The following is a 13,467-nucleotide window of genomic DNA, read 5'->3' on the forward strand; positions in this document are numbered from 1 at the left end:
TTGATCATGATGTTTAAAAATTTTTTTTTTTTTTTTTTTTTTTTTTTTTTTTGAGACGGAGTCTCGCTCTGTCGCCCAGGCTAGAGTGCAGTGGCGCGATCTCGGCTCACTGCAAGCTCCGCCTCCCGGGTTCACGCCATTCTCCTGCCTCAGCCTCCCGCGTAGCTGGGACTACAGGCGCCCGCCACCACGCCCGGCTAATTTTTTGTATTTTTTTAGTAGAGACGGGGTTTCACCATGTTAGCCAGGATGGTCTCGATCTCCTGACCTCGTGATCCGCCCGCCTCGGCCTCCCAAAGTGCTGGGATTACAGGCGTGAGCCACCGCGCCCGGCCTTAAATATTTTTTAAGGATAGTATGTGAAATAAATGTCCTTTAAAAATTATAAGTACAACTTGATTTTTGTAAACTTTTAATTAATATGACTTGTGATTATTTATTTTGATCCAGATTGTTTATATCTCAATAAGCTTTGTCTACCAGGGCAAATCTGGCAGATTAGTTCAGAATATGAAACTATAGAGTCTTTTCCTTTGACAGCACTATTTTTAGCAAAGAGGCAAAGAATAAAATCAGCTCAAACACAGGTAATGCTTAAACTTCCTGCCTCTTTTGCCTCTACAGGAAAGAAGAAAGAACACAAGAAAGTGAAGTCCACTAGGGATATTGTTCCTTTTTCTGAACTTGGAACTACTCCCTCTGGTGGTGGATTTTTTCAGGGTATTTCTTTTCCTGAAATCTCCACCCGTCCTCCTTTGGGCAGTACCGAACTACAGGCAGCTAAGAAAGTGCATACTTCTAAGGGAGACCTACCTAGGGAGCCTCTTGTTGCCACAAACTTGCCTGGCAGGGGACAGTTGCAGAAGTTAGCCTCTGAAAGGAATTTGTTTATTTCATGCAAGTCTAGCCATGATAGGTGTTTAGAGAAAAGTTCTTCGTCATCTTCTCAGCCTGAACACAGTGCCATGTTGGTCTCTACTGCAGCTTCTCCTTCACTGATTAAAGAAACCACCACTGGTTACTATAAAGACATAGTAGAAAATATTTGCGGTAGAGAGAAAAGTGGAATTCAACCATTATGTCCTGAGAGGTCCCATATTTCAGATCAATCACCTCTCTCCAGTAAAAGGAAAGCACTAGAAGAGTCTGAGAGCTCACAACTGATTTCTCCGCCACTTGCCCAGGCAATCAGAGATTATGTCAATTCTCTGTTGGTCCAGGGTGGGGTAGGTAGTTTGCCTGGAACTTCTAACTCTACGCCCCCACTGGATGTAGAAAACATACAGAAGAGAATTGATCAGTCTGAGTTTCAAGAAACTGAATTCCTGTCTCCACGAAAAGTCCCTAGACTGAGTGAGAAGTCAGTGGAGGAAAGGGATTCAGGTTCCTTTGTGGCATTTCAGAACATACCTGGATCCGAACTGATGTCTTCTTTTGCCAAAACTGTTGTCTCTCATTCACTCACTACCTTAGGTCTAGAAGTGGCTAAGCAATCACAGCATGATAAAATAGATGCCTCAGAACTATCTTTTCCCTTCCATGAATCTATTTTAAAAGTAATTGAAGAAGAATGGCAGCAAGTTGACAGGCAGCTGCCTTCACTGGCATGCAAATACCCAGTTTCTTCCAGGGAGGCAACACAGATATTATCAGTTCCAAAAGTAGATGATGAAATCCTAGGGTTTATTTCTGAAGCCACTCCACTAGCAGGTATTCAAGCAGCCTCCACTGAGTCTTGCAATCAACAGTTGGACTTAGCACTCTGTAGAGCATATGAAGCTGCAGCATCAGCATTGCAGATTGCAACCCACACTGCCTTTGTAGCTAAGGCTATGCAGGCAGACATTAGTCAAGCTGCACAGATTCTTAGCTCAGATCCTAGTCGTACCCACCAAGCGCTTGGGATTCTGAGCAAAACATATGATGCAGCCTCATATATTTGTGAAGCTGCATTTGATGAAGTGAAGATGGCTGCCCATACCATGGGAAATTCCACTGTAGGTCGTCGATACCTCTGGCTGAAGGATTGCAAAATTAATTTAGCTTCTAAGAATAAGCTGGCTTCCACTCCCTTTAAAGGTGGAACATTATTTGGAGGAGAAGTATGCAAAGTAATTAAAAAGCGTGGAAATAAACACTAGTAAAATTAAGAACAAAAAGACATCTATCTTATCTTTCAGGTACTTTTTGCCAACATTTTGTTTTCTGTTAAGGTTGTTTTAGTTTCCAGATAGGGCTAATTACAAAATGTTAAGCTTCTACCCATCAAATTACGGTATAAAAGTAATTGCCTGTGTAGAACTACTTGTCTTTTTTAAAGATTTGCGTAGATAGGAAGCCTGGTACAAACAATTTAACGCTTTCTAGATCACATATTAGTCTCTAAGTTGTTTTATATTTCCTGCTTTACTTATGTTTTTACAATTCTCCAAAACTAAGAAAATTCTAATTAGGATATAAGGAGTATTTACTGTTCAACAGAATAATATGCATCCTCCTTTATACCTAGGACAGAATTAAACATTTGTTACACATTCAGAACAGTGATGTTGTTCTTTTTGATACTTTTATCTCAGTATCTTTTCACGTTCCATAACTTGTCCATATTTTTGCTCATATTTTCTTACTTTTCTTTGTTATTCATGTCTGCAACATCAATCATAGTAGTCTATATCAATGCAACTCAAAGCACCAGTCTACAAACTGTTACTTATCCACAGGCAAGATAAGCATGCACAAGAATTTAAATCTAGAGATACTTTTTAGGTCAATGACAGGATTTGATTTCTTAGCAAAATTTTATTAATAGCTAAAGCAATGTATTGATTTACACTCTGATGCAAGTAATTTATCTCTTCATTGACTGGTAGCAACCAATTCGTGGACCAGTACCATGGACCACACTTTGAGAAACACTTCTTTGGATAATAATAGATATCCTGGGATAGTGCATGTTCACCATCTATTTTGTCAGATAATGGGGCCTTTTAAAAAATAATACTTTGCTTTCATGATATATTGTATTTTGTGGAAAGTTAAGTTTAGCAATATAGACTCTAAAAGCAAATTAAATTTTTTTAAAGCCATAAGAAATTATACTATATCCCAGTATCTGTATGTCTGTATAAAGCAGTGTATTATCGTGTTTTCATTTCTATGATTGTAAGTTAAGAGTCTTAACTGCAGAGGTATTGTGGAAAGTAGTAGCCTTAAGCATAATAAAATATGGTCTCTTGGGTACTCCCTCTGGCCATTACCACATTCTTAAATTATATGTGTCCATCTTTGCAGCTTTCTGAGAGTAATTTTATTTGTTGTCTTCTGAAATGTACATGTATACATGTACCTACTGAGTGCTATGTGATTTTTAAAAATGTATTACTGTAGAATGCTTCTGCAAATTCAATAAAGTTGTTAAATTTGAACAGTGTTGTGTGGTCTCCAGAAACATGTTGTTCTGTGTGCTTTATTCTTGGAGTTGCAACAAGTTAAACATTTGTGTATGAACACCCCTTTTCCATTTCATCATTGAAACTCACTTTGACATTTCAGTGGTATAATTGAAAATATTCTGATTATTGTATGGTTTTTCTTCTGTTTGAGGACCATGTTTTTATTGACTGTTGGAATCTAAATTTATAAGAGGAATTAATCTGTAACCAGATACGTTATTCGTTTAACCGATTTCTATTCCACTACTAATGGTTTTTTTTACTTTGTGCTTTCTAGTTCTTAGATTCTGAGTTAACAGAGCATAAAATAGATTTTATATTGCTAGGGGTTGTACCAAACGTAGATACATTGACAGATCCATTGATAGAAGTGTTGGGAGATGGACTTGAAATCTTAGTCCTAAATAAAGACTGAACTGTTTAAACTAACTTGATAAAAATCACTGTTCATTTTTGGGAAACCTGCAAGTATTAAATAGATTCTGTACTAACTAGTATTAACATTGGAAAGTTAGCAAGACACATAGATGTCTTGACCACTTTTTCACACAAGTTCAGAGTTCATGTAAAACTTTAGAATTGACTTCCTTGCTGTCTCTTCAATAAGAAAGTAATCTAACTTAAATTTTTGGTAGTAGAAGTTTTAGAAGTAACAACTGACTTACTAATTTTGCTATACCATGATAAATGTCTACAAAAAGGGATTTTTTTTTTTTTTTTTGAAATGAAGTTTCGCTCTTGTCCCCAAAGCTGGAGTGCAATGGTGTGATCTCGGCTTGCTGCAACCTCCGCCTCCCAGGTTCAAGCAATTCTCCTGCCTTAGCCTCCTGAGTAGCTGGGATTACAGGTGTCTGCCACCAACCCTGGCTAATGTTGGTATTTTTAGTAGAGACGGAGTTTCACCATGTTGGCCAGGATGGTCTTAAGCTGACCTCAGGTGATCCGCCCACCTTGGCCTTCCAAAGTGCTGGGATTACAAGCATGAGCCACCATGCCCTGCCAGGGATGTTAACTAAAATCAGTCTTTTCAAAACCTAGATCTTCAAATGATGATGAATTTAAGACTAGGAGACTGTAATATTGAAGCCTATTAAAAAATACATAAACTTGCGTTGTTAGGTTAATAACTATCATGGTGACAAGTCAAGTATATAAGTATTGGCTTCTTTTCAAAGAAATGTTATTTTTATTATAAGGACTGGGACGAGAAGTGACCTGTGATTGGTCGTATTTTTCTGTGAACAAGATTCCTTCTTTACCTGAGTTGTACCTAGGTTTTTTATAACTACATCAAAAAAGCTTTTATACTGTACTTATTAATGTTATGGCAGTTATTTATTGTTATAGAAGCTTGGTACTATATGGATTTTTTTCATTTTTAAACTTTCCCTTCTATGTTCCAAATTTTAATTTAGTAAGTCAACCTTTGCTGTACAGTAGTAGTATACTGTATGGACAAAACAATGGTAACAACTGTGTATTTTAAATGGCCTTTTTCCACATCTAAATTGTTCTTACTGAAAAGCTTTCGTGGGAGCATTTTGAATTCACTTCATATTCAAAGCTGTGAGTCCCAGATAAAGGAAAGGAGAATAGGTAGGAAGAAGTGGTTGTCAGATGAAAGGGTAAGGGAGATAAGCAAAAATGGGATAAATAATGAAACAGTTTTCAAGACAAATTGCAGTTAAACAATTTTGGACTAGTGAGGTATTACCAGTAGACTTGTTTTTCACCTTTTAATGTGCCTAAAACCAGGGTTCCCGATTAATATTAGGATAACGTCATCGTTTATTGAGTGTTTCAGAGAGTAATGGTTTCTCCAATGTTATTTCCAGACTCTAAAATAGAGCTCAAGCTTGAGAAGAGAGAACCACTAAAGGGCAGAGCAAAGACTCCAGTAACACTGAAGCAAAGAAGAGTTGAGCACAATCAGGTATCTTTAGTTTTATTATCACCGTGTACAGGTATAAATAACCTCCTGACAACACTAATCCATGTTTTAGCCTTTAATGGTTGACACCCAGATTCCAGCACGCTCAATAAACTTAATTCTGTTGTTAAATGATACTAAAAATCTAAACTTTGTGGGTTTTGTCAGTAGTGTAGCCTGTGATTCCAACAAAAGCAAATTTTTAATGTCTCATTTGTGTTTGAGTCTGTGCTAGATGTAGTTCAAAGCCATTTATACGGTGTTTTGAAAGAAATATTTTAAAAGGTGGAAATATCTAGACACTTCTGATACAATTTCTTTAAAAGGCAATGGAAGGGTTTTATATTTGTGTCTTTGTCTCTAGATTTCTGACTTTGATTTTATGTTTGCCTGTCTTGTCTTTTGCGATTCTTTCCTAAACTCAGAAGCTAGTCTGGTCCTAAGACTACAGTTTTCTTTCCTTATTTCAGATGAAAATTTACCTTTTCTATTGTGGGAGAGGCGTTTCAGTTTTTCAAAAGGGAAATGTAGGAAACTAAGGAGAAAATAAGCATAGGTATAAATGAACAGAGAACAAATTATTGACTAACCTAGTATTGTTTACAGAGAACAAATTATTGACAAACCTAGTATTGTTTACAGAGGACAAATTATTGACTAATGTACCATTGATTTGGCTGATGCTTTATAAGACAGCTATTCCTAGAGTCATTTTCCTTACCCCTGCTATGTCTAGCTGGATGATTTGTCTAGTTGGTTATCTTTTCCATCTCCTATTTGTCACTTTGTTTGTTTGTTTGTTTGTGACGGAGTTTCGCTCTTGTCACCCGGGCTGGAGTGCAGTGGTGTGATCCCATCTCACTGCAACCTCCACCCTGCCGGGCTCAAGCGATTCTCCTGCCTCAGCCTCCCAAGTAGCTGGGATAAAGGCACATGCCACCATGCTCAGCTAATTTTTGTATTTTTAGTAGAGATGGGGTTTCACCGTGTTGGCCAGGCTGGTCTCAAACTCCTGACCTCAGGTGATCCACCTGCATTGGCCTCCGAAAGTGCTGGGATTACAGGTGTGAGCCACCGCGCCCAGCCTGTTTGTCATTTTAAAATCAAATCCTTAGAGGAATTATTCTTGATTCCTTAAGGCAAGTCAGTCTCTCTCTTCATTTGATGTAGTTGATAAGTTGAATTTCAAAACGATTTGTTAGAAATGAGCTTTGTGACAAGAACGTACAGAGCATTGAATGAATGAAGATTTTGTTAACATAGAACCAAATACTGGAATACATGTTTTATTGCCCTTTTATGTAGTAGTCCTAACAAATAGCTTCAGGAGCATGCTGAAGAATAAGGAAATAGGCCGGGCGCGGTGGCTCGCGCCTGTAATCCCAGCACTTTGGGAGGCCGAGGCGGGAGGATCACCTGAGGTCCGGAGTTCGAGACGAGCCTGACCAACATGGAGAAACCCTGTCTCTACTAAAAATACAAAATTAGCCGGGCATGGTGGCACATGCCTGTAATCCCAGCTACTCCGGAGGCTGAGGCAGGAGAATCGCTTGAGCCTGGGAGGCGGAGGTTGCTGTGAGCCGAGATCGCACCATTGCACTCTAGCCTGGGCAACAAGAGCGAAACTCTGTCTCAAAAATAAGTAAATAAATAAATAGTAAAGATGGTCTAAGGGATAATTGAGTTGGAGGAATCTAAACTGAGGGGCAGAATAAATTGTCAAAGGAGTGTAGGTTTAGATGACAGGCAGAATTAGACAGTGGCTTTATTGCAGAAAATTTAAAACATGTAGAAGAGTGGAGGGAAGAGTTTAATGACCCTCCAGTCATAGATGTGCCACAGTTGTCAGTGTTTTACCAGTTTGGTTTCATCACCCCACACCCTCCAGCTTTTTAAATTACTTTTTTTTTTTTGAGACGGAATCTCACTCTGTCGCCCAGGTTGGAGTGCAGTGGCACAATCTCGGCTCACTTGCAACCTCCGCCTCCTGGGTTCAAGCAGTTCTCCTGCTTCAGCCTCCTGAGTAGCTGGGATTACAGGTTCCCGCCACCATGCCCGGCTAGTTTTTGTATTCTTAGTAGAGACCAGGTTTCACCATGTTGGCCAAGCTGGTGTCGAACTCCTGACCTCAGGTGATCCACCCGCCTTGGCCTCCCAGATTGCTGGGATTACAGGCATGAGCTACCGCACCTGGCAATAAATTGCTTTTGATTTTTTTTGTTTTGCTTTTTCCTGGAGTATATTAAAGCAGTCTTTGACATATTGTTTCACACATTAAAAAGTCAGCATTTTAGCATATATCTCTGAAAGATAAGTGCTATTCCAGTGACAATGCCAATATCACACCTAATAAAATTAATAATTTATTTGTATCTAATTCATGTTTAAATTTCTCTAGTTTCAGAAATGTTTCGTTTATGATTATGTTGTTCAAATCAGGATCCAAACAGGATCCACATATCCGGTTTGATTTTTGGTTGTTTTACTCTCTCAAGTCTGTAGCTGTTACCACTGTAAATGTTTCTCTTCCCTCCATTTATTTGGTGAAGAAACCAGGTCATTACAGAATTTCCCAACATTCTGGATTTGTTAGGTTGCTTCTTTATGTCATTTAATTAGCTTCTCTGTACGCTGCATTTTCTGTAGAGTGGGTTAGATCTGTAGTGAGGCTATGCAGTAGACCTTTCTGTGATAGAAATTTTTCATATCTGTGCTATCCGTTACAGTAGCCACTAGCTATTGAATACTTGGATGGTGACTAGTGAGGCTGAGAAACTCTCGATTTTTCCTTGTTGTTGTTGTTTTTGTTTTTGTTTGTTTGTTTTTTGAGATGAAGTTTCATTCTTTTTGCCAATGTTGGTGTGATCTCAGCTCCCCACAACCTCTGCCTCCCAAGTTCAAGCGATTTTCCTGCCTCAGCCTCCTGAGTAGCTGGGATTACAGGCATGTGCCACCACGCCCGGCTAATTTTGTATTTTTAGTAGAGACGGGGTTTCTCCATGTTGGTCAGGCAGGTCTCAAACTCCCGACCTCAGGTGATCCACCCACCTCAGCCTCCCAAAGTGCTGGGATTACAGGCATGAGCCACTGCGCCTGGCGGAAACTATGTTTTAATTTTAATTTTAATTAAATTTAAATGACCATATGTGGCTAGTGGCCTACCATATTGGACGGCACAGATCCAGAGGGTAGGTCAGATCCATGTTCAGTTTCTTTCACAAGAATACTTAAATGATATTGCGGCCTTCCTATTACATCGTTTTAGGAGGTATAGAATGTCTTTCTGGCGATGCTAAAATTAGTAATTGATTTAGATTTTGAAAGATTAATCCATCTGTTACAAAGATCCACATTGTCCTTTAATGGTTCTAACAGCCATTGTCGTATGATTATTGCCTAGGTCTATTATTTTGAGGTTTTTTTTTATGTATTGAATTTATGATCAGTTACAGTCATCATTATTTTTTGATGTTCACATTGTGCCATCTGTAGCCATTAGGAATTACTAAGTTGGTTCCTGTATTTTTTAATTCCTTCCCCCATTTATCTTTGATAGTTTCTTGTTTTCTGGAATAGTAAGACGTCCCAGGCTCATGTATACTTCCTGCGTCATACCTGGAATCAGCCATGTTTCTAAGGAACCCTGATCCTTTTAATAGAAAATACTATTTGGAAGCAACAATTTGGATGCTGACATGTTCATTCCTACTGGTTGTCATTGTTTCTGGGTCTTTTCAGTAGGTAGTGCTAGGTAAATCATGAATTAATGGTGATATTTCAAATTTATAAATACAGGCTAATTTTGGGTTATGTTATACTTGTATCATTTTTATCTTATGCTGAATATCTTGGTTCTTCAAATGATGTTACTTATGTAAGTATCACAACATATATGTGTTTCTAAATAATACAGTATTACTACTAACAATAAGACTGTTAAATGCAATTTGGGCTTTTGTTTTCCTTGTCTTTAGGACATATCCCATTAGAATGTAATGTCAAAACACTGTGCTTAAAGTCACTTGAAAGAATTTTTTTGTGTCATACAGCCACCAACTTAATAGTTAGGTTTTTTTGTTCTCTAATGCTAGGATTGCTTTTTCTTTTATTATTTTTTAATTGTGTTGAGAGTATAATGTAGTTTTATGTAGGCAAAATAAGGTAGAGTCAGAATTTTGGTTTCTGTCCTTTTCCCTTCCATCTATAGATAAGCATTTTTATTAAGTTTTGATTTATATTTTGTTTCTTTTTAAAAATATAAGTAAATATATAGATTTTTATATGCTCCCCTTTTACATAAAATGCAGCCTGCTTTGTACATTTCCATTTTTAACCTAAACCTAGAAATCACTCCATATCAGAATGTAGCCATCTTCCTCATTGCTTTGTACAACTGCATTTTATGTGTTGCATTTTATGGATGTACTGTAATTTATTTAACCACTCTCCATTTGGTGAATATTTGAGTTGTTTTCAGCTGTATGTTGCTATGAATAATGCCAGGATGAACCATGGAGCAGCATTTTGCATGTGTCATTGCATATTTTTTGCCAATTTATCTTGGGGAAGCGTACAAGTAAAATTGCTAGGTAATTTCACCATTACATTTCTCTGCATATGAGTTGAAGCATTTTGCATTCCCACCAGCAGTGTTTGAAAGTACTGTTCTCAAATGGAGGAATATGAGGCTGTTTTGTTTTGTTTTGTTTTTTAATAAAGTTAGTACGAGTAACCATATTGGTCATGTTTTACTTAAATTGATAGGCCTTCAAGATGGCTTTTAGTTATCTCAGGAGCTTTAGAAATTATCTATTCCCAGACCTGAAGAGATTCTGATTTAATTGGTTATGGTAGTTGGGGGCATTTGCTTTTTTTTTTTTTAAAGCTCTCCTTGATGGTACTGTGCCACAAGGATTGAGAATCTCAGATTATAAAACTACCTTTCCGTCTATTCAAATAGTTGGTAATTTGACTATTAAAAACCACTTACTCTGGCCAGGTGCAGTGGCTCACACCTGTAATCCTCGCACTTTGGGAGGCCCAGGTGGGTGGATCGCCTGAGGTCAGGAGACCAGCCTGGCCAACATGGCAAAACCCTGTCTCTACTGAAAATACAAAAAAATCAGCCAAGTGTGCTGGTGCGTGCCTGTAATCCCAGCTACTCAGGAGGGTGAGGCAGGAGAATCACTTGAACCTCGCAGGTGGAGGTTGTGGTGAGCGGAGGTTGCGGTGAGTGGAGATTGCACCACTGTACTCCAGCCTGGGCAACAGAGTGAGATTCTGTCTCAAAAAAATAAATAAAATAAAAATAAAAAAGCAGTTACTCTGTGTATGTCTGTAATTTGTTTACAAATTTCTCTTTTGACAATAATTTTACATTCAGCAAATACTTCCTAATTGATAGGATGAGGAACCCAGAGATTCAGATTGTGACTTAAAACTCTTATAATATCAATTCCAAATATAGATAAATACAAAACCATGATTTATGAGACTATGTCTGTAACTTGTGGGGTTTTGGTAGTATTACATCCAGCCATTTAGGCATATTTATTGGATGACCACTCCTGTCACAGGATTAAAGTTTAAAAAAAAAAATCTGTCTTTAAATTTAATAGACATTGACTTGGACATAAAACCATCAGTAATCTAGGTTAAATATTGGCGTGAAAGCAAAAGTGACAACAGAAGGACACTCTACTATAATACTGATCATTGATGGATGTTCTGCAGTTAAAAGAATTTAAAAGAATCATCTGGTAATAGCGGCTTCAAAACTGAAAACCTTACTACTTGGAATGCGGAATTTCAGGCCCTACAGCTACAGAATCAGAATCTGCATTTAACAGAAGCTTCAAGTGATTGATAGGCACATTACAATTTAAGAAGAACTGATCTAATGGGTTTTAAACCAGTATGTAAGAAATGCTGGATTCTTTAAAAATGATCAGTGGAACATAGAAATTAATCTGAGACTGAGAATTAATCTGAGGCAGCTGTTTTCTGTCTTTCTGTAGTGACATGGATAGCATTGAAATTTGAAAGTGACGTTAGGCTTGCATATTCATTAAAGAGTGACCACAGGGTTTTTGTGGCTACCTAATTTTGTATCTGTTTCCAAGAAAAATTTGACACCTGATAATTTTTTAGTTCAAATAATCTATATGTGGGATTATAATTTAAACTGATTCTACTAAAATGATTCTAACCATATGAAAATAATAATGTTTAATCTATGCTAACAATTACAAAAGTTTGTATTTGTTTTAAAAGGAAACTGACTTATAATAGATGACTTTTTTCTAAGTCATGATTAGTCTGCTTTTTGTTTAGACAGAGATGTAGCTCCAATACTAGAGCCAAATAGCACACACAGTGAGTCAAAAAGGGAACTGGTGATAGTTGATGTGCTTTTTTTCCCATAATTTTTATAATTTGTGAGCTACTATGGGTGGATTCTTTAGTGTATTTTAGCACTTTTTAAGTGTTTTCTGATGCCTAAATATCAGTTCAATTAATACATTTAGGAATATTTTAAGGACATAGCCTTGTTTGTAAATGCTGGCATTTGGAGACTTCTAATTCATGGCTTCTCAGTGTGCCAGTATGGCCGTTATTAAAGTATTTGATGTTAGAATATGACTTTTTAATGTGTTGATGCTTGAATAGAGCTATTCTCAAGCTGGAATAACTGAGACTGAATGGACAAGTGGATCTTCAAAAGGCGGACCTCTGCAGGCATTAACTAGGGAATCTACAAGAGGGTCAAGAAGAACTCCAAGGAAAAGGGTGATGCAAGGCTTATTCCTTGGGTTTTCAGATTTGTAGGGTTTTAGTATTATTTTATATTTATTGTTTTTGTTTTGTTTTCAAACTAACAGGTGGAAACTTCAGAACATTTTCGTATAGATGGTCCAGTAATTTCAGAGAGTACTCCCATAGCTGAAACTATAATGGCTTCAAGCAACGAATCCTTAGTAAATATGTTTCATAAACTATACAAGTGGTATTCTTTGTAAATTACCCTTTAATTGGAAATGGGGAGGTGGTGAATTTTGGCAAATCTCAAATTTACATGTTTTTTTTTTTTAACAATTTTAAACTGATTTTCCCCATATAGTTCTGAATTTTAGAATTTTCCTATAATATCCAATTTATGTAAAGAAATCTAATTCATTGTACAAGAAAGTATAAGGATATTTTTTGTTAAAATATTTGAAGAATGAGGCTTCATATGTGAGGCACTAAGTTGTGTTTGTAGGCTCTGTTGCTTAAATCTTTACTAAGGGAAAATTTCTAATATTACAGAGATAAAATATCTTTCTTTTCTTTTTAAGTGTCTGTGTTATGTTTGGATAATTCTGAGTCTGAATAATTTGAATCTTGGCAGGTTGTCAATAGGGTGACTGGAAATTTCAAGCATGCATCTCCTATTCTGCCAATCACTGAATTCTCAGACATACCCAGAAGAGCACCAAAGAAACCATTGACAAGAGCTGAAGTAAATGAATACAATTTAGATCGATGCTATCATTGATCTTTCAAAGAGGAAATATTTATATTTGTTTTTTTTGTTTTTGTTTTTTGGAGTGGGAGGGAGCAGAGCTTTCTTTATTGGGTGGTGTGTGTAAATATGCATAAATTATTTTAAGGACACTTTTAGTGAAAACAGAAATTAACTAATATAGTTTGACATGCTAATACTATCCTCTTGCCACTGTATCCCTCTTAAGTTCCAGTTTTCAAGGGAGTGGTCATTTCTGTTCTGCTTATAATATGTTCTGTTTGTCATGGATGCAAGTTTGAAAGTGCTGCTGGGCTATGAGGGAGGCTAACTTTCTTTTGTTGATGGGTCAAATAAGAGACTTTAACATAACTTTATGTGGTGCTGGAATGGGTTAACTCCTGTGTAATTAAGCTTGAAAGTACTAACTGCATGGTGCATTTTAATTTGAATGAATCTTTACAAAAGGAGCCGAAACATTTATTATTTTGTTCTGGACATAAAGGTAAACAGTAAAACAAGCTAAACATTATATTTTTTTTAATTTGGGCATATTGCATTGACTATAATTTTAAAACATT

The 13,467-nt window shown here is 37.0% G+C and overlaps 1 protein-coding gene across 5 annotated transcripts in view; it reads left to right on the forward strand.

Moving 5' to 3' along the window:
• TMPO (thymopoietin) overlaps positions 1-13,467 on the forward strand; it is a 37,772-nt gene that overhangs the window by 19,636 nt on the left and 4,669 nt on the right. For 2 of the 5 annotated variants that reach the window (XM_004053722.5, XM_019038357.4), the window contains exon 4: positions 625-3,425. In XM_004053722.5, the coding sequence (XP_004053770.3) occupies positions 625-2,141 (1,517 nt within the window). In that variant the 3' untranslated portion in view covers positions 2,142-3,425. Of the gene's footprint in view, positions 1-624; positions 3,426-5,287; positions 5,386-12,051; positions 12,172-12,263; positions 12,360-12,772; positions 12,884-13,467 lie in introns of those variants that run through there. The other 3 variants (XM_004053723.5, XM_055358869.2, XM_019038358.4) reach the window with 3 other exon arrangements.

Source organism: Gorilla gorilla, chromosome 10, assembly GCF_029281585.2.
Source record: "Gorilla gorilla gorilla isolate KB3781 chromosome 10, NHGRI_mGorGor1-v2.1_pri, whole genome shotgun sequence".
Lineage (NCBI taxonomy): Eukaryota > Metazoa > Chordata > Mammalia > Primates > Hominidae > Gorilla > Gorilla gorilla.